This window comes from Plodia interpunctella, chromosome 9 (assembly GCF_027563975.2).
Source record: "Plodia interpunctella isolate USDA-ARS_2022_Savannah chromosome 9, ilPloInte3.2, whole genome shotgun sequence".
NCBI lineage: Eukaryota > Metazoa > Arthropoda > Insecta > Lepidoptera > Pyralidae > Plodia > Plodia interpunctella.
The window spans coordinates 7,858,916-7,881,371 of NC_071302.1; the positions used below are offsets into that span (position 1 = coordinate 7,858,916).

The window sequence follows — 22,456 nt, forward strand, 5'->3', positions numbered from 1 at the left end:
ATGTCGATTAAAACGTTCATTTTAGAGTACTTTATTAATCCTTTCATTATATAAGCATTCGTTTATGAAATTATACAATAATGTAACATATTCGGGTACCGAAATATTGGGAAAAATCGTTTTTCATAAGATAAAAACACTTCGAAAACCCTACGTATCCATCATACGCCTCACGCTGTAAAATTTTCGAGCCAGTAAACGGTCGAAAAGAAGCTCGGAATACTTCACACGTGAAGACTTATTAAAATATGGACTTCATACAGGTAAGATCTTAAGTCAAAATCAAGTTTAAATATTAGTTTATGATCACAGTTGACCAAATAATGCAGAACATAACCTAAAATAGTGTTATTATTTTCAGGATAATCCACTAAATCCTTCCTTTTTCTTTAAACTTGCTCGACGATTGTGTAGAAGGTATTTTTGGTCGTAAATCTGCAACAATATTGAAAATTGACGCCTTTTGCCTCCATTGGCAATGTTTGTGTACCTTAGTTGTACCAGTAGCGCCATCTGCGCTGAGCTTTTCGTAATATGCCCCATTAGACATGTTTTACGTTCGAGTTCAGTGTCAAGTCCGGCAGCACACATCTAAGTAACGTCAATTGGATTGGCAATAGGGCATATTACGTAAAGCTAGGGTAAGATCTTAGTATAGGTAAGATCTTCAGTCAAAATCAAGTTACCAAAACAAATTTTGAAATTATAAATTTAAAAAAAATTGTAACTTCTATTTGAAATTTAAAACCCCGAGGCAACAATAGAAGATTTGTTGAAGAGTATTCGCGACGGAATGTACTCAGAATGTATTTTTTTTTCTTTTCCTTGTGGCAATCATGTCTTTTGTTAGTATGATTCCTATATTAATGTAAACAGCTACTGGATCAAGTTCCACAGTGACAGAACGAATGGACGAATCTAAAAGATATCGATATTTTAATATTGAAGGGAACTCGTATCATCACGGGGAAATTGGTACTTATTGCTAGCGAGCGTAGCGAAACAACTATTGTAGGTAGCGAAATGCAAGGCTATAATATTGCTAGGTCCATTTTACTGAAATTTACAGAAATTAGAGAAATAGGTATTACATTTTCATCGATATTAAAAATGGAATGGAACTGTCAATATTTGGTTGCTGGCTTCCTTATTTCATCCAATCAAATACGAATGCTCATCCGAATGAAATTTGACAGTATGCCAATCAATGACTAGATTAGAAAGTGTCTACAGTATTTTATTGGCTGTTAGTAGTTGGACGCTTTGAAAATGTTGCCATTGGTCACCGATCATTGCGGCGTAAACAGAGTCAAAGCGTCAGCTCTCTCTCTCTATAGAATAGAGGGAGAAAACCGATTTTTTTCCTCTTCTTTTCGGCCTGCTGCTCTGCTCGTTCGTTTGTTCCTCCTCCTCCTCCTACCTTTCTTTCTTTTTGGCGTGGCTTTGGTGTCGAACGGTTGTGTCGTGCTTGTCTCGTGTCGACGCTTTGCCTTTCACGTCAAAAAGAAGTGTTCTTTTGTGAATTTATTACATAGATATAATTTCAGTGATATCATAATGAGACCTCAAAATGGAGACGATGGATTTGTAAGTATTTAAATGCAAATTATTTTGTATTTATTGATTTGCCTATTTGGGTTAGCGTCATCGTCATCTACCTATTACCTTTAGTTGGCATACAATTTTGCATTTTTTACGTTTTTTAGTCTTAATATTATATTTTGTATTCCGTTTTTATACTCTTTCGTTCTGTATAAAGTACCTTTTGATGCGTATTTAAGACCACGCTAGCCGCCATTTTGTTATCACAACGTACCTACACACTTAACCATACCCACGTCCTACTTTCAGGATGAGCCAGAGGTGCACCGCAAGATTTTCATTGGCGGACTAAATTACCGCACCACTGACGAGTCTCTGAAATCCCATTTTGAAAAATGGGGAGAAATTGTAGATGTAGTGGTTATGAAAGATCCGAAAACGAAAAGATCCCGAGGTTTCGGATTCATTACATATTCCAAGGCACACATGGTTGATGACGCACAGAATAATAGGCCGCATCGCATTGATGGACGGTGAGTGATACTTACAATATTTTTGTAAATACATATAACTGCAGTCCAGCTATATGAAAGCTCTTCTTTCGTTTTCATATCGTTTTTTACTGCATAAATCATAAGACACCACTTGGTGAATGTTACGTCGTCTTACACGTGGCATTTTCTGTGGAGTCGATATTTTTTTTTGGATCTAATAATACTGAACATCCCTAATTGATATTTCACTGACATGCTATTTTTTATACATTTTTAGTGTTGTTGAGACCAAGCGTGCTGTAGCAAGGCAAGACATAAAAAATCCAGAGGCTGGAGCTACAGTGAAGAAGCTTTTCATTGGTGGAATTAAAGATGATCATGATGAAGACCAACTGAGAGAATATTTCTCTGCATATGGCAATGTGCAGAATGTAAGCGTTGTCACTGATAAGGCCACTGGCAAGAAGCGTGGATTTGGATTTGTTGAGTTTGATGATTATGACCCTGTGGATAAAGTTTGCTGTAAGTACTTACAGCTCTTTCTGTTCTTGAAACCCACAATTTTGCCCCAGACTGGAAGTATGTGTCCAAGTCTGGCTTCTCTGATTGTGGAAAGTAATTATTGACATAAGCTATACCTTACTTCTTTTGTGGGAGATGTGGTACGCAAGTCAATGTACAAATGATTCAATTTTACTGTTTACTGGTAACTTGTTGGTAGGGTATTGACCTCTGTTCTATTTGCTTTTAATCTCAGTTTACTTATTAATTTAAACTTAATATTATTTATATATTAATTTACAGTAAATGCTCCTCATAAAATCAATGGAAAGCAACTGGATGTTAAAAAAGCCCTACCCAAAGATGGTTCTGATCAGAGAGGTGGAGGCAGACAAGGAGGTGGGGGCCGTAATGACAGCTGGGGTAATGCTGGTCAGTATTTCATATTTTAATAGTATGTAACATTGTTACTTGTATGTGTATTCAAAACATCAAATATTAATTGATTGATTAATTTTACAGGTGGATATGGAAATAATCAGGGAGGAGGTTGGAATAATTCCAATCCTTGGGATAATAACCAAGGAGGTTGGGGAGGAAACCAGGGTGGCGGCTATGGAGGTGGTAACGGAGGCCGAGGAGGAGGCTGGGGTAATCAGGAGTTTGGGAATTATGGCCAACAAAGTTATGGTGGGGGACCAACTAGAAATCAACAGTACAGCAACAACCGTGCTGCTCCCTACAACATGAACCAGGGTGGCGGCGGCGGTGGTGGCAACTACGGCGGAAACTATGGCGGCGGACAGGGGGGCAACCGCGGAGGCAGATTCTAGAATAGGCTATGTGAGTATAAAACATTTTTCCAAGATAAAGGCACTCATTTCACACCACAACAAGGTCCCATCGAATCATTAATTACATATTACACATTCTAGGAACTGTGATCTAGTATTTCCCTGTTTTTACTTTTAGGTCTTTTAAGCACTACATAGCATTAATTGAGCTTAGGCAGCGATAGTTCATTATTATTGTACCAATGATAGTTTTGTGATTAATGCTATGCAGGTAGCTATCTGTTAGTATGTTAATTGTATGTGACTCATAAGGTTTTTTCAATCTCTAGGTTTCGTGCTAAGTACACTAGTAAAGCAGTGTTAGTGCTAGTGTAGGCAGTACGCTCCGGAGCACTAGATACACCTCTGGTCCACCCGCGAGACCACCTAGGAGAAGCCGTCAGGAAACCAATAGACATGTAGCTGGAGCTCTTGACTCATTATTATTATAGACAATTCTAGAATATTTAAAATGTGTACTGATTTGTAAGTTGGTCTTCTATTTATTGTAGTACTTTGGGTACTTACCGTGACATACTTTGTAAGAAATAGTTTGTAAAATGAGGATAGTTACGTTTTATACGAATAATTAAGTACAATTTAGGATAATCTTTGTAAGAACTCCACCTGAATGTAGCGGCTAGGCGAACTTATTTGGAGTTTAGTTAAAAGGTAGACCTTAAAATACAATCAATTTTTTCCAGACTTTACTCAGTATTAAGTTCTCAAATAGCTGTTTTAATGTAGGTTAATGATTAATTATGACTGTAGGATAAATATAATGTAAAAATAAATTAAAATACAAAATCAGTAGGGGTTTTTTCTTTAGAATTTGTAAATATGTTCCTTATTACTACAAGCTTTTATTATATAGCTATGTCAACCAGAATATCAATATGACATGAGCTATCAAAGCTGACAAGATTGTAAAATTAAAAGAATCGAATAAATTTTTATTTTTCCCATACTTCCTATCATGTCTTTATTAATAGAGCTTATTTTTCCTGTTAAAGTCCAAAGTTGGAAAATAGGTAGTACCTATTACACTTTCATATTAATGTCGAGTAACAGTATCAGTTCAAATTTTTAGGTTCACTGTGAGCTTCATACCAGCTAAAAGCCTTTCTAATTTTTCTTTTTATTGAGGGCATGTAACAGTAAAGTATGAACAACGGTATTCCTGTCACATGTAGGTAGTCAACGCCATCTGTCGGTGTCGTGAAATTACGTTGCACCACTAGAAATGTAGATGTCTCTGAATGATATATTTCCCTGTTCTGTCTTCTCCATTTAATAACAACTTCATTTATTCACGTTCTACACTACGTAAGTACCTATATAACTATCGGTTTATATCGAAGAAAAGTAATTAGTCTTTATACATATATCCGGTATTACTGTACACTGATATCGCTAACCGATACACTACCTACCTATAGGTATAACGAAACCGACCATTGTTATGTTACACCTGCCTGTTAGGTGTAAAGTAGCCTGCTGTTTTCTAAAAAAATAAAACAAATTATATGAATATAGAATGAATAGGTTTATGGTAAATTCACAGAACTGTATTTATTGTAATAGATCTCTTGATAAAACAATGAAGATATTTTCATTTTTATATCACAATATGTTAGTATGGTAAACAATTCTTACATTTTTAAAGTGAAAACTTATTGTATAGGTGTAATAATTAAATATTTTATTATAATAATAAAAATATTTACTTTACTGCATTCTTTTCAACATCCCTTATTATTTATTTTTTATAAAAAAACGTCCGCGATAAAAGGTTAATTAAAAAAAAGGTCTATTTTCGGGGCTTCGCAATTAGTAAGGTATCGATTTAGTAGTTTAGACCAAACATTACCGTTACGCATCAGTATAAACGTAATATAACAAGGCTAAAAAAAGAATAATTTCTTAGTGCACAGTATAAGTAATTAAATAATTAGATACCAATACAAAAACAACTACACAATGTGTGATAGATACGATAGTTCGTAGATCTTCCATTTTATAAAATGTCCTTTAGTCATTAAAAATATTACTAATAATGCCACTTCTGCACAATGTCTCTTTCTCATGATGTCGCAAGGGATGTTTAGAATCACACAATGTCTATGAAATTGCGAAAGCGATCTATTACGAAAGGGATATTATGAGAAAAATGCATTTTACGACTGGGAGGCAATTTTGAAATGTGGTCGTTCAGGGAATAAACTTAAAATTTTGAACAACTTGAATGTAGGTATTTAGTTTTTTTCTACCCATTTCCTGTCTGCTCTTATAGACATCCATAGCTACCAATAAGAGCTGCAAGCTAATTGTAACAGAGGGTTAAAATTTGTGCAGGTTAGTATGTGGGCATCGATATCCTGAAGCATTAACGTAATCTGTACCGCTTCATGTATTTTTTATGAGTCCCACTCTCCTATCGTTTTTTACTAGTCATGATTACTATTGACATTCTAGACGTCCTTAGGCACTGAACTAGCTAAAAAGTTATTATATAGGCTTATGTATACTTACCGCCCATATTACACTTATTATTTCCAGCACCGCAATTATTCCCGTCTTCATTTATACCACACCCATATCTACTGTTCCTAATACTTTACAAATAATAAAATCATTTCATTTCATACAGAGTTGCGTATCAGTTTTGTTAGTTTCACTTTTTGTTTCTAATCAGTTAATTTTATTTCCATGGCGAACTTCGGAGACACCGGGGTTCTGTCATCTACCAAAGTTCTTTCGCCTGAAGGTAAGTCGATGTGTTCAGTAAGTAACTTTATTAATTTACTTTTGTAATTAACAATTTATTTACCTACAATAAAATAATTTTAAATATTCTTTGTTTTATTTATAATTATTAACTTAATTACCTTCAAAATGGGAAAATCCTATAGACCATTTAGAAGTACCTGTCTTACCGTCTCATGGAGATGTTGATCAGTTGAGTCGAAGCTATGTTGGGAGATTTTGATCAGTAGAGTCGAAGCTACGTTGAAGTCGAGTGACTAAGAACTTGCCACTCGAAAATTGTTACCTACCTTCCAATTTGCCATCAAATGGTGTTCCATTGCTGACCAACAGTTAGTGTGTGCGGCCGGACTCGCGCGTGAGGCCCTTCTTAATCTATGGTGTGTGCATACGATTACCCTGTGTTATTCCAGTTTATATTCTACCCGTGAACTAAATTTCATAACAATCTGTCCAGTATATTTTGCGTGAAAGAGTAACAAACATACATACGTTCTCACAAACTTTCGCATTTATAAGTAGTGCTGTTTGTATTGTTCCCGACAATTCCATCGTATCCGCTTTTAAGGAAATGTCCATATAAGAGTATGTTCAATAAAAAGAAAAAAATCCCGGTTCTAACCACACCACGCATTCAGGAAACCAAAGAACAATAAACCATATGTACACAATAATTAGGTATTTATTTACCTAAACACAGATTTTGCAATAAATGTAGGTATTCGACTTTGGCTTTTTTTGTTATAAATAGTAAACGGCGAACGAACACTTCTAGTTTTAATTTAGGGTCTCTGTCAATACTGAATTCCAAAAGGTTTCCTTAAAAAATTGAAAACCGTTGGTATCGTGTGTGGGGAACCTTGGAAACAGATCAACATAAAAATAAAATGTGTGTGGAAATAAGGAATGAGTGGGGGGAGATAAAACAGTATTGTTATATTGAGTTGAGTTACTTTATTGTTATAAATATACACCAATACTACTCCGCCTGTACATTTGGATATAGCAATGAAGAGGAGGAAGAGAAGATCGCCTAAGATGGCCGGCGACGCTTGTGATCAAGGTGGTAAAGGCATTCCCCTTTTTATGGTATTATCGATTGACTTGATGATTATATTTTACATACCAAAATTAAACTACGCTATTAGGTAGTACTTGGTAGGTATACACGATTACTTATACCTATGTAGAGGGGCGCGCAGCGAGGCGCGTGTTGCGGAAACAAAGTTGATTTCACTTTCATATTAACCACATGGAAAATCCAACGGCATCCGCAGTCGTTGTTCTCATTGACTTGTCGTTTGTTACTATGGATTTTTTAAATTAAGTAGGTACCTACCTATATTATTAAACATTTGACTAATTCCACATTGGTATCTCATTTAACTCCACAAACTGGTTAATTATTGCGGTGTTACTAAGTTCAAATGCTTCTAGACTAGGTAAGGTAGGTACCTTACCTAGTCTAGAAGCAAAAGCAAAGCAAAAGTCTTGTAACTTACTGTGTACGTTAGGTAGGTACCTAACGTACACAGTAAGTTACCAAGACTTTTCAGGAGACTTATACTACCAACCGAAGGAGGTTGGTACTTATTTATTGCAATATAATAATAGAAATAAACATTTTGAGTTTGAGGTAGGCACTGAACATCAGGATGTTGTTGATAACAAGGTTGTAATTTTATCTAGGAACCTTACAGTTTTGGTATTATAAGTATTATATTTACAGTATTGGGTTAATGTGTTCGCCATAACTCTGTACCTTATAAGTCTTCCTAGAAAAATCACGTTAATAGTAACTAACCTAAGTAGGTAGTAACTATTTAGGTAGGTAGCCGCATTCGGTCGCTACTTGCTAAGTCGTCACTAGCTAGACAGCAGACAACCATATTATAGTATACAAAAGATTAGGTAACTATTGAAGCCTGGTACTACCGATGCTGTGCCGGGGTGGGGTTGTATCTGCTGGGTTTTTGGTTCGAGGAGAAAGTCCGTGAGTGGTGGACGAAGACCCCGGCGCGCCACTTCGGGTCGACTCTGCGCGGCTGCGGCCGCTCGTTGCGTTTGCGAAATAATGTCATTGAATCGCCACCGAATTCAACTGTGACGCACTGTAGCGGCGGGTGACGGAGATGCCGCCGAAATAAATACTGGTGTCCACAATCGACGACGAATCCCCTCGACAATGTGCCAATGGAAAATAGTGCTCATAATTCACATGGTCCTTGCGTTTAGTTCAAGCCAAGCCAAGGAGATTTACTCGGAAGCGGCCCATAATCATGTGAGTATTACCGTGATAGTGGATGAACTGCCGCAATCGGTCAGACGCACGCCTCGGTGCAACGACTTGTAGGCAATTGCACTTTTACTTTCCGTTCGCATTCGCTTTTTATGCCTTTGATAATAACAAATTGTACCTATCAATGATTTTATTATTTATTGTTAGAATTAGTGAACTGGGTAAATAGGTGTATAGGTGAGTGTAGTTTTGTATTGAATTTAGTTTACAATTTTAATATAAACAACTACGTTTAACTACGTATTAGAAACTATAATCAGATACCTACCTATATAAAAAAATATCTCGATGACGACAGTCTGATGCTACTCACCAAAAGTTTCGGTTTTTTGTTATAAATATAATTGCTTTATTATAAGAAAGTTATCAAAAGTCCCGCGAGAAGGAAGCCTGGGTACGCAACTAGTTGTCACATTATAATAATAGATACAAATACAAAATTGAGAATTTTAATGACACTTATACAGAGCAGAGGTCTTAAGCGAGCTGTTTTTGGCTAATTAAATTCAAAGGGGCTTTTTTTACCTTCTAAGTAAACCGTCCGCTAATTCCCATTGTCATCTCAAAAAAATATTAATGAACGTATAAAGTTGATAGTAGACTATACATAGATTACTAGTTATATATATACTATTACTTTTATACGGTATCATCGTCATCTCAACGACAAAATCCAAAGCTAGACATACTCAGGTCTCTCCCAAAGACTTCCACAGAGACTGAGAAAGCAAGTAGATATATCTCTATGTATCCGAACAACATTTACAATCGGTGCATATTATGTAAATTGTTATGCTCCACCAATTAGTATAATTTCTCAGCTAGTTCCGAGTTGGAACGGAAGTTATTACTCCAATTAGATAAATATTATGATCACGAGAGATACGATCTATGGTCGTTGAAGCGGCGCCACAATTTAGCTTTACTTTATTATGTAATTCTATAAACGTTTGGCCCAGTGTTCTTCCATAATCAAATAACTCTCCGTCACAATGATTGAGTTGAAAAATTCTGATTTAGGTAGTATAACTTTGGACTTAAGCGATAGGTACGGATAGCCGTACCTATATAAGCATAGGCTTATCTATCAAATTACCCAAGACCTGACAATATAACGCACATAGCTTTGGCAGTTGCGAAGTTCTGGCAAATTTAAACCATCCAGTAGACTCGCTAAGAAGAATACCTATTGTTTTAATGTTAGCCAAATTTCCACAGCCAATCCAGATTTAACTTACATTGGTACTTACATAATTATACAAAACAACAATTTATTAGAAAAAATAAATCTTATGATATATTCAACTAGGTATCCTATACTGATGTAAAACTCAAATAGGAAGTGAGGTTCTGGGCTTGTTGAAGGTTGCTGTTCTGAGGACGGTGATTCTCACAAAAAACCTAAGTAGGTGGTAAATTATAAAACAACTTAGTGGTAAAGACAAATCATCATATCTAATTTCTTTAAAATAAATGCTTAGCACTTCCTAAAAGACAGATAGGGCTGCTATGCTAGTTGCAGACGCAAGTAATGGACCCTTTCTGTATCAAGTTTACGAGCGGCGCCGCGTGCTTTCTTATATTTGATAAACGGCGGATAACAAAAACGAGAGCTACAATTACTGCGTGAAAGGCACTCGCAATTCTTTGGAAAGTACGACCTTACGAAATCATAGCTATCACTGGAACAAAATAAACAAGAACTTGTAAGGAATTAGTGCCTAATTATTAAAATACAAGCTGAGTCCCGAAGCTCCACTCCCGAGGGAATTTTGGGATGTAAAGTAAGTAAGTAGGTACTTTATCTATGAGATTTCTAGGTTTCAGCAGGCGCGTAAGAAGGGATTCTGTAAATATTACTGTGTAGACAAGTTACTCATTTTAATAATATTTTTATTAATTAACTTAGTAAATTGCAATTAGAACGATGAAATACGAGTACGTCGTAGGTCAAATTCATAGGATTGAATAGGCCTGTGCTCAATGGTAGTGCTACTTTAATCAGTTTTTGCTTTGCATATAACATTGTAGTTGCATACAAAGAAATAAAATGATTATTGCTTTTGTTTCCTCGTCTTGCAGTTAGCATTACAAATGGAAATGGTTTCGTGCATTCAGTTTGCGAGTGGGCATACTCGTTTGCTTGTTTTTTTAACGATTTGACGTATAATTCTTTATCGTAACTCTTAATTCTGTTGAAGTAGGTACGTTCAGAATAATATTTGAACTGGTAAACTTATCGTGACGCAGAATTAAGATTGTTTAAGTACATTGTTTCACTTAACCGCGAAACATGATCAAAAGTACTACTTAATTATGTTCGCAACATATATTTCATTTACCTATGTTCGCAACAACTCTCAATCTCTGTTTCATTCTTGCGTGTTCCCGGTTACATTTAAAGTTAAACATAAGCAACAGCGTAAAACATGAGCTATGGAGTTTTGAAGATTTGGCTGTGATTTTATAAACGGCTGTCTGCCTGACGTCAGCTTTCCTTGGTAATGCTATGGTTGCCTATCAGATGTCACTTAATCGCCTTGAACGACATCCATAGGGGGTAGGTTAGGTTAGGTCCTGTTCTAGGACTGAACCACTTTCGGTCAATAATATACTTTATTGCTTGAGGAAGGCCTAGCTCAAGATATCCTCCGAAGCAGACAGTAGTTGACATTGAACTTCGACGAAACCAGCAATGAGGTCGCAGTCAGGGTCGCTTGCTAAATCATCTGGTAAATGGGGTCACGGCACTACATTGCAGTTAGATGCACTTTTCATTTCTAGATTAAGATAATTATGCTTTTTATGTCGTGGCCTTGTATTTAAATAATTAGGTAATACCAAAGTACTGCTAATTGATTTTAACTTTGGTACAGAGACTGTACTTAAAATTGTTATTACAATAGGTACAGCAGATCTAGATTTAATCGAGCATCTATCTAACTATATCATTGCATTCGTTGTTTGATAAGTTCATTCGCTCAAGAACCTAATTACATAGGTAGGTGATTGATACACTCTTCGACATGATGATACATTATTTGGCTACATTCTGCATGCAGCGTAGCATTTAAAATGACATTTGAGCTATATATTTAAATAAGTACGGTTTAAATCATCGCTTACTGATATCAATACAATCAATTTACTTACTTATAGATAACTTTGTCTACTACCATTCAAATCGTCTTTGAATAAGAGCGGAGCATTTATCACTACTGCTCCGTAGTTTCACACAAGACCTCAATAAAATTTTACAAAATACCTAATGTTAAACCTTAGCAATAGAGCATCGAGGGGCGTTTGCCTACTTTTCCTTCATAATTCTACATGTAGCAATAATATGCTTAAAAGTCACATATGCTGTCACTCATTCTCATGTGTTTCTAGTAGCATTAACGGCTTTGACGTCCCTGTCACGGATGGATTAGCTAGAATTAATAACTACTGAATGTAGGCGAAGACATTATCAATGATTCCATGAGTGACTTCAACAAAAAGTTGAAATATTCATGGTCTATGCCTCCCAGGTAGCAAGTCAAGTCCATAGTCGTGTGACAACCTTAGCCTCATTTTAATGCTATTACATAACACTTAACAACACACATTACGTTTCTATACGTAACGATATATGTGACATGGGTTCTGATAGGCCGTGTGAGAGAAAGTAGGGCTTACATTGATAGTATCATTCATTTATTACCAGCTTTATGGTTTAGTTTTTGGACAATATTCTATTTAATGAATCCTAGTAATAATTGTAGGTACCTACTCCTAAAGAATGAATGAAGAATGTTATTCAATCACGCAAAATCTAGTGGATGGATTTCGATCAAATTTGGTACAGAAGTAGATCGATCTTCTTCGTTACCGAGTGTGTTATTGCAACTAGTGTCAGATTTTATTCAAGACGCCAGTTTCGTAATTTGATAGAAACTACAAGGACTTACCAAGATACCATTTACTTATACTATGACTTTTATTGCTTCAAGCTCAGAACACTAAATATTAGATACAAAATATTTTAGGTACCCAATCCCAAACTATTATCTAACTCTGCAATTTCTTATGAGAAAGTAAAATAGGAAAAATACGAATAATGGCAGTTTAGTTCATGGTTGTTGAGATTGTGAAAGTAACATTGACATTACGGCCCAATTAAGTTGGCGATTGCGCAAGAGTCGAGGCTCTTGAGGCATATCGCGAAAGCGCTGTTGCGTTGCTTACCTACAAAATGGTAAACAAAATTATGTAAGGCCATTTTCGACGGAAATACCAGATGTCGCACTTAAAAGTGACGTAATAGCGCCATATGTGGATCTATGTAATGCACTACAACGTGAATGCGTGATAATAGCGTAGTTTGTAGGTAACAGCTTTTATTTATTGCAATGAAAAACTGGCAATGTATGCCGAATCCGTCAAAGTTTCAGCAAACTGTATGGCGATAATGTATAGCCGGCCGTAAAACATAAAAATTATGTTACATAAGTTTTTGAGTAGGTATTTTGTACCTATTTTGGTCTGAATTTTAAAAAAATATCTTGTCTTTTGTGGTTGGTTGCTGGTGTTCACAAACTACAAGTAACTCTAGATAAAGGCTTTTTAAGTAAATGGGCAACTTGGCATTTTCCAGGTGTCATCAGGTAACAGATCCCAAAGGTTTCTGTTCGACGCGATCTTCGGTTTGGAGGTCCCGATCCTGGAGGAGCAGAGCGTGGAAGATGACGACGAGCCCACCACCAACGTCAAGAACTGCCCATGCGGTACGTGGAGATCTATATCTATCTCTCCCTTTGTCCAATCCCGGGCCATGACGTCCCGAATACATGGGATCCTCGTGAAAATAAAACTTTAAATGAAGTTTTAGCTTATTTTATTACCGGCCTGTCTGATGTCAACCCTCTTTAGGAATACTATTGTTGCCTCTGATAACAATGGTTCTACATGTTTAGTTAGTACTAGTGCGCTCGTGGCATTTTGAGAAAAAAGTGTATTGTAGATAAGTAATGTGCATTTGTATTCTCGGATAATCTACGATAGATAGGATAAGCCCCATGGGGCTTCACTCCCGTGACAATTTCGGGAGAAAAAGTGCCCTATGTGTTATTCCAAGTTATAGTCTACCCGTGTACCAAATTTCATAATAATCGTTCCTGTAGATTTTGCGAGAAAAAGTAACAAACATACATACATACATCCTCACAACTTTCGCATTTATAATATTAGTAGGATTATTAAAAATTAAGTTATAAGTTAAGTAAGTACTTATATTTTCGCGACTTCACAAAATGCTTATAGGTCATCGAAAACAAGTCGATCGAAAACAGGCACGTCGATATAAATTTTCATGAAATAAAGAAAATCTGTAAAAATGTATCTTCTTTTGAAAGCACTGCTACTATTCGTAGTTTGTCTACGTACAACACGTAGATGTATATTATTATGTGTACTTATTCTCTATAGTAAGTACAATCATTGCACTATTAGAGAAAATAGCGGTTTTCGTCCGTTAAACTAATTTTATCTTTCAATATTTTGCACGACGCAAGAAATTCTGCACTGAAAATATTAAATAGACTTATTTTATTTATCTCTTCATTCAGCATGTTCGTAATAGATGAAGAAATTAATGAATGTATTGTCTATACACCTTTATTGATGACTGTCGTTATTCACATCCACTTTTAGAATGCGGGAGAGCAAACATTCTTCCTAGGAAGATCGGTAAGGGTAAGTTACATGTATCACTGAAATGCCAACGCACGTATCTTACGTCTATCTTTTATGTATTTATAGTTGATTCTTACATATGTATTCTTATATTTGTATGTGCTAAAATGGGTCTTACGCTATTTGTCTTGAACCCTATAACATTTAATTACCTTGTGTACGTCCATGTATGAAGTAATCATTTATTATTGATAATTCTGTTACTTTCATTATTCTTTAGTGGTTTAGGCATTAATACCTTACTGCAATCACTTTATGAATAATTTTAACTACCTAAGTAGATGTGATTGTACTTATGCTTGGTTCTAACTTTCGATTTTTCTATTATTTGTATCTACGTAATATCGTATTTCTCGCAACATGAAAGATTCTTGGAAACTATCTATCTAGCAAAAAGTGTAAGCCATTGACTGTGTCGAGATTGTGCATTGAACTATGAAAATGACAGTGAAAGCGTTCAGATGCGACCTGGCAAGCCGTGAGAAATATAGCATCCTTTGGATTCAGCCATTGAAGACATTAACTTTTTAATTTTATGTCTCTAATTGTACAGGCAAGCCAGCTGACTTGATCAATGATATTTTTCGTACCTAGTTTTTTATATCATGTTTTTTATTACTATATAATATCGAATATTGTATATATTATTTAATACTAATTTATTTACTTGAGTTTTCTCTCTATTCTTCTATTTACTTTTTATAAAGTATCTAAATTTTACGGTAGATAATCATAAAAGTAGAAGTGAAAAACTAACTTTTTATTTCCGGTAACGGCTCTATCTTCCCGTACCTGATGTTATTAACATTACACTATAAATAACAAACCTGAAACCTGTTGAGCTGGTTGACATTTCCTTCCTTAGTTCAACAAACTTACTTTCGCAGAGTGTGGCGGGGCGAACCAGGAGAACCGTATAGTGGGCGGCATGCCGGCCAGTCTCAACCGGTACCCTTGGATGGCCAGGATAGTGTATGATGGCCAGTTCCACTGTGGAGCTTCGCTGCTTACCAAGGACTACGTGCTGACAGCCGCGCATTGCGTCAGGAAGTAAGTATCAGTAATTAACCCAATCCAAAAAAGGAAAAGATCATTAATCAGAGAAAATGGCGCAAGTAAATACGCACAACGTAATGCAACGTCCTAACTGAAACCCTATTGTTAAAATATTTTAGCACCATATTAAAAATCCACAGAGATATATATTAGCGAAAAAAGCCTTTATTCAAAACTGAAGTAATGACTTAATCAGATTTTGCTGTGAGTCATTATAAATCATATACCACGTACTGTCATGACTGTAGAATTTTAAAGAAAATTGGTATTAAATCTCTAGCACACTACCTAGATCACCTTGTCGATTTTTACGATCATAGTTCTTATTCAACCGTCAGCTTACGTAACCTAAGAATAAAAGGAAGCTGTGAAAGGCATTAGCATTTAACTACCAACACACTAACACGAATATAGTTAGTTGTCTGCCCAACTGACTTCAAAATGTTACGAACTACGGCGAGTAACATCAACACGCATTATTGCAATAGTTTTGCCGTGGTAGTCGTAATTATGCAAATGTTCACTTCTATTCCGGTTTGGTATAATACAACTGCTTACATTTTTGTTGTAGATATCTCGTAACTGCGTATCATGTACGTAAAAAAACTACCTATGTTGTACACTTGCACATGAAAGTAACAGAAGCTGTTGAAAAATTCATAAGCCCTTTTCCTTTTTGCTTGAGTCCCACTAATTCCATAAATACGGTTTAGGATCGGCCGTAGTTCGGTTCAATATAGTTATTAAAATGTTTACCTAAAATTATTATTAAGTACCAAGTTTTTGTGTATACAATTGCAATGCAATTGAATATATATTGAGGCATTCAAAATATAAATAAATTATACATAGGTACCTTTATCATTACATAACATCAATAAAACAGCTACATCGATAAATATTAGCATAAAAACATGCATGTAGTGACACGAAGTGCACGTTACATGTCAGAACGAGATTTAGCGAACATATCCAAATGTTGCAAGTGAAAGTTGTACAGGCTACACGATAAGCTCGGACCTAGTTGGTCTGCGTAACAGGATCCCGCCGCTGAATTGATGTTTTGCAATATTGGATAATGCTATTATTTCTTAGACGAATACGGACGTTACATTTGAACTTCTTTGATTTTTGAAAATTATATTTAGGCACTATTTTAAGATATTATTGGCGTTGAAGATTAAAGTCCAAAATACATAAGTTAAGATTTTTCCATGAAGAAACTGCGCAAATCACAGTAAAGATAAATATTCGCCATGAGAATATTCATGCCCACAAGTTCGACGACAAATAAAAGGTCAGTCATTCGATTTTAAAAAATTGGAACTTATGAATTTTTTTTCCAATTTTTCAGACTAAAACGTTCGAAGATCAAAGTGATCCTGGGGGACCACGATCAGACGATAACGACGGAGAGTGCCGCCATCATGCGGGCGGTGGTAGCGATCGTTAGACATCGCAGCTTCAACGCGGATTCCTACAACAATGACATCGCGCTGCTCAAGCTGAGGAAACCGGTCAACTTTTCCAAGATCATCAAGCCGGTGTGTCTTCCTCCTGCAAGTGAGTAGATAGTAACTTAGTGGTATGGATTTGGAATTTATTTTTAAAAACATTTGAGAGTCAAATTTGAGCACTGGAGAACCGGATTATACTTAGTTTCCTAATAAAGCTTACACGTAATCATCGAAAACATTACTATCCAAATTTACTCAGTGATCGTTCCAATATCGGCTAGGGTCCGAAAATTTATTTGGATGTTTAAGACTACGCCATATTACATCAAAATCAATTTTAAATAATATTTACGTTGCATTAGTTCAATCGGTTATTACATACTGTATTCGGATCTGGGGTGGTGCTTTAAAATCTTGCTTTCTAGAGGTTGAACGGGCACAAAGAATGTTGATAAAAGTTATGTACTTCAAAAAATGTAATTTCCTACTGTGGAATTATACCAATTTAGTGATTTGTTATCTGTGAGAAAATTGTACGTTCTACAAATTATATTAAAAAAACATAAAACCCTACCTTATATTACTGATATTGCTGGGAGAGGGATAAGGAGAAAAACGGCTGTAGCTAACACCCCCTTAGTAAATACTCAATTTGCAAGGACACAGCTAGATTCTCGTGCTTCTATCATTTACAATAAAATAAACAAAGTATTATATATTTATGACAAAGCATATTATGAGTGTAAATCGATGTTGTTAGCATGGTTCAAAGGCAAAACTTATGACGAACTCGAGACGTTTATTAACAATTCCCCTATATGTAGACACACATACATACACACACTATAGATTATGACATTTTCTATAATTATATATTTATATTGTTTATGTATATTGTTTATATTTATAATATCTTATATTTATTATACTTACAAATACTATTTATTTATGTATCATAATAAATGTATGTTATTTATGTATGTATATATAAGTATACTATGTTTTATAAGCTTACTAATTGCACGGCTATGTATATCACATAAATTTTGTTGATTGTAAAAAATTTAAGATAAGTCTTGTTTACAGTTATAGAAAGGTAAATATTCTTCTAACTAGCTATGAAAGAGCGGAGCTTCCTGGCACACGCACGCTTTGCTTAAAAGGAAGTTTCCCACAACTTATTGAAATGTAAAAAAAAAATATGTTTACCCAATAAACATTTTTTTTATTAATATGAATCCATTCCTCAATAAAATCAATTTTCTAAAACTTATCAATATTTTTCAGGCATCGACCCGGCAGGCAAGGAAGGTATTGTGGTGGGCTGGGGGCGAACCTCGGAGGGTGGACAACTGCCGGCAGTGGTGCAAGAAGTCAGGGTCCCTATCCTGTCGTTAGCCCAGTGCCGCAGGAAGAGATATAAAGCTTCCAGGATTACTTCTAATATGGTGAGTTGATTTAGGAATGGATCATTGAGAGATTAGTTATTATTTCATGTATTAATTGTAACGCTTTTGCCTATTGTCTTTGATCTATTTTCTCTAAAGAAATGTATGGAATGGTCGGTGGGTCAGATATTTGAGGGTGGATAGCTAACACTGGTGTTGCAAGTGGTTAGGATACAAACTCTAAACATAAAATAAAAAATGACAAGTATAAATTCTTGTGAATCTAAGACGAAAGGAAAATAAGTGGTAAGGTAGTTTTATTCCTCGATGAAAACGTGAATTTAAGGAGAGTAACGTATCTTTCAATACAAATGTGGATCCTAATGAATGTAAGGAATATTTTACGAAATGATAAGGAAGAAAGAAGAGTTTTACTATATTACTATATATCCTTTGATTTCCAGCTGTGTGCGGGTCGGGCGTCGACAGACTCGTGTCAGGGAGACAGCGGCGGCCCTCTGTTGGTGCAGGACGGGGACAGATATCAAATTGTTGGTGAGTCGGCTGTTCGGAAATTGTTCGCACATTGATAGTTGTGTCATTCAATTATTTAATAGTATATATATAAGAAAGAGACAGACAGTAAATAAGAAAGCAAGTATTAAGTGCTTACCAGTTAATCTGCACTCCAAAAAAGGGGTCTCGCGGAAATGGGTGAAATGGTCCTAGAATGGGAGGACGATTATCTGTCTGGTGCTTTCACTGGCGTCCTCAACCAGGAAATAATAGTAACAAGGTTCTGCTTATATCAAATGAAATTTGTTCTCTCATACCCGTGAGTACTTCTGGGTATATCATCAACATATCGAATAAGTTAACTATACTTTTTCACAATTAAATTTGATCCTTCCAATAGGTCTACTTTTATTACTTATTTGAAAACCATTTTGAATAAACATGTTAATATTGTTGATAATCGGCATTCTTGTCTAACTCCTTGTTGTATCTTTGCTGTGATGGCAATTAAAATGTAATTATTATAATCCAAGATGGGCATTGCGACAGCAGTACCCATGGTTACTGCTTGGAATTGTATAATAGATGGCTTGCTTAAAGTAAATAGTATGTCAATAGTAAGATAAGAGAATGGGTATACTTAATACTTTTGTAGTTTGGGCATAAACGTTTCTCATTGCCTTTAGAATAATGGAAGGCAATCGTTGTAGAATTTAATAAATATAACATTGCGGTTCGTCTGTTCTAGGCATCGTGTCGTGGGGAGTGGGGTGCGGTCGGCCGGACTACCCAGGTGTCTACACCAGGATTACCCAGTATCTCAAGTGGATCAGGTCCAATCTGAACGGAAGCTGTCTATGTACCAACTGATACGAACGAAATCGTACGATACTCAGATATAGCCATTACTAAGTTTTGTGATCGCAGATTTTTTTAAACACAAAAGAAAACAAGAATTTTGAAATGTTTCTATAGTGTTACATTATTATTGAAGTAAAAGTTGGAATCTTATGTTCAGAAAGAAGCTCTCTCATGATTAAATAGTTTTTCATGAATCATTTCACGATAGGTCTTAGTTAAAACAGTGGAAGAAGTATAGGTGTTATCTTTAATGGTTTAAACTAAGTCATGGTTAAGTTCGATAATAAACTGTGACAATTACCCATTGAAAAAGAAGACAAATGAGCTAGCAAATAAGTTGTAAAAATATCTTACACTGAATAGAAGAATAACTATTTACGTATTCAACTTAAATATTGGTAATTTAAGTTCGTTATATCATTGTATTAGATAAAAACCTGTTGCTAAATGACAAAATCATACGTTGGTTGAGACAAAGTTCTAATTAAGTATCGTCATTTAAAACAAAGTTTGAACATATTCAAATATACGTTAATAGCATAGCATGTTTAAGGAAATTTCCAATGTCCAACAAATAGGTAGGTATGTCTCTTCCTTCATATTTTTGTTATGTAGGATTATCGCCGAACTTACCTATATTGAGTATTTACTCAGTATAGGTAGTAAATATTTGAAATTTCTACCGAATTCGCCAAAGTTCGGCGAACTATTCGCGGATAGTGGAGCCAGCATTAACCATGTCATTTTTTAGAGCAAGAATCCTCATTGGTGCAAACGATCATACTGATATATGGAGTTGAGTTGAATACTTAGCTAGTATGTACCTACTTCTAAATGATATTTTGCGAGGGGTATCTGAATCTCATAGGATTTTATTATTTTATAATATTTTATTTTAAATATTAGATTATTTGTACGACAAACGGTTATATTAAGTAGAAAAAAACAAAGTGAAAGAATAAAACGATATGAAATTTCTAAGGTCACTTCTGGTTCTTATCAACTTGCACTTGTTACTAATCACTTAATTTATTAATGATGAGAATTGTCAACAAACATTTTGTTTCGTTATTTATTATTTAGTTTAATTGTAATTTTAGCATACGAAAAGTCATTTAATGGCTTTATTTATACTGTAGTTTGTAATTCATCATTCATGCACGATATCATCATAAAATCATCGGAGTCATTTATAATATGTTCATAATAAGTATGAAAAGAGAAAGACCTGTTCATTATGCATCATCATTCTAAGTATCACCGTCATATTGCCCACAAGATATTAAAGTAAATAGTATTTTCTATATGCTACAACTGTCTATAACAAAATTATAAAAAGTATATGTAATTTAAACTTAGATAAATATATAATTCTACGCGAATTGTCTTTATTCTGAAATAAATTAGACAATCTTGCATTTGCAGTCGTTAAAACCCAACAATCGGCATTGAGCTCGCGTGGTGGATCAGGGCTCGTATTCTCCATTCAAAAGGAAGGCCAGTGCCCCATCAGTGGGCACATTAAAATAGTTCATCGTAATGATGATAAGAATGATAATCATGAATTTTCACGTTATTTAAAACATCATTCAAATATTCAAATTTCCATTAACATTTATTCAATCATGTCTCCATTATAGTAGGTTGTTAATTTCACTGTCATTTTCCTTGTTAACTTTAACATAAGATCACTTAAGTATAGTTAAGTTAATGTTTTGTCAGGCCGGTGGTGCAGATTACCAATATATTGTTAGTGATTACTGTTGACTACCTAAGTGTTCAATCGATTTGTTGTAAATATGTAAGGTTTAGATGTTTTATTAATTTGACTTTAGATAAGCGTTATCTTATTTTCTTATGGATTTATTCAAATTGAAAGGGTTTTTCGTTCAAATATACTATATTTTATTTACTCGTATACTTGTAATAGATATTTTCGTTATTTTTTTATTTTTATTTAGGTGATTTATCTATTAAATTACGAAACATCGAATACTCTTTATCGAATACATATTTGCATATAATGTCCAATGCGAAACTTTAATTTTAATAATATTAAGAGCCCAGTACCTAAATAGTTTAACTGTGTTCTTATTTTTGTTTTAAAAACAATTATTTTTTAAAATTATGATGAATTTTTAGTCTTAGATGATAATATGTTAAGGAAAATGCTCTTTAGGCTATACCTGTGATCCTTTTCACGATAAAGTATTTTTTAATAGAACTATGTAAGTAGATAGTTTCGTTTGAAGTAATTTATAACAGATAACCTATGTTAAAATTAATTTATTGATTATAAGTGGTAAAGTTTAGTTCTATTGTTGATTGATCTTTTAATTTTATAAACGGTTGTTTACATGTGTCAATTAGAACAATAAAATATTATTTCAATACTTACTTTATTTTCTTTTGCAATTCTTATCCAACTCCAAGAATTCTTATAAACCTATATTTTTTTTCTTTTGGATGTACACCTGTATCAACTTTATTATCACTCGTACCTATATATAACAGTATGGGTTGGGTATACTGTCGAACCCAGTGGTGCAACATGAGTCAGATTGGTTAACAAAATACAAAATCGAAATATTCGAAATACTACTCGTACCACGATTTTGTATTCTGGGACTTTTCGATCAACAGGAAGAAGCGGTGGTGTGTAATAGTTAAGACGCCCTAACCAAGACGCCACCACAGCTATCTCCTTTCGCATGAAAGTAACTAAAATAGTTATAGGTATAACGGAAACCTTCTAGCTAGGATGGTGTTTTTAACGAAGCATGTTGTGGATTATTTTATGTAAACATTTTGACGAAATATATTGCAGATTATAGTGCTATACATTTGCTATGCTATGCGAATGATACATATCTGCACACTTTCCGCGGATATAATGTAAACTTAAAAAAAAATACTAAAATAGTACCCATTAACTGTTACCTACTAAGTTATGCTATGGTCCAAAAAACCTCTCTCTCATCTGAGCGTATTCCAAGTTATTTCCTCAACC

At 34.8% G+C, this 22,456-nt stretch overlaps 2 protein-coding genes across 4 annotated transcripts; both read left to right on the forward strand.

Annotated features, from left to right (window-relative positions):
• The first annotated feature begins 1,265 nt into the window (after positions 1 to 1,265).
• On the forward strand, positions 1,266 to 4,180 carry LOC128672453 (heterogeneous nuclear ribonucleoprotein A1, A2/B1 homolog). The gene is made up of 6 exons (XM_053749603.1): positions 1,266 to 1,587; positions 1,852 to 2,075; positions 2,314 to 2,558; positions 2,841 to 2,969; positions 3,060 to 3,380; positions 3,661 to 4,180. The coding sequence occupies exons 1-5, from the start codon at positions 1,270 to 1,272 to the stop codon at positions 3,368 to 3,370; spliced, it is 1,227 nt and encodes a 408-aa protein (XP_053605578.1). The 5' UTR covers positions 1,266 to 1,269; the 3' UTR covers positions 3,371 to 3,380; positions 3,661 to 4,180.
• Positions 4,181 to 7,897: 3,717 nt separating this feature from the next.
• LOC128672455 (trypsin-1-like) lies at positions 7,898 to 21,041 on the forward strand. Of its 3 annotated transcripts, none has more exons than XM_053749606.2 (8): positions 7,898 to 8,417; positions 13,072 to 13,201; positions 14,127 to 14,168; positions 15,056 to 15,218; positions 16,579 to 16,787; positions 17,969 to 18,129; positions 18,534 to 18,624; positions 19,334 to 21,041. In XM_053749606.2, exons 1-8 carry the CDS (start codon positions 8,322 to 8,324, stop codon positions 19,453 to 19,455), a joined length of 1,014 nt encoding a protein of 337 aa, XP_053605581.1. In that variant the 5' UTR covers positions 7,898 to 8,321; the 3' UTR covers positions 19,456 to 21,041. The 3 variants fall into 3 exon arrangements, with proteins under 3 accessions (XP_053605581.1, XP_053605582.1, XP_053605583.1); XM_053749608.1 differs by lacking the exon at positions 7,898 to 8,417 and adding an exon at positions 8,482 to 8,612; XM_053749607.2 differs by lacking the exon at positions 14,127 to 14,168 and having other exon boundaries at positions 7,900 to 8,417.
• Positions 21,042 to 22,456: the final 1,415 nt, after the last annotated feature.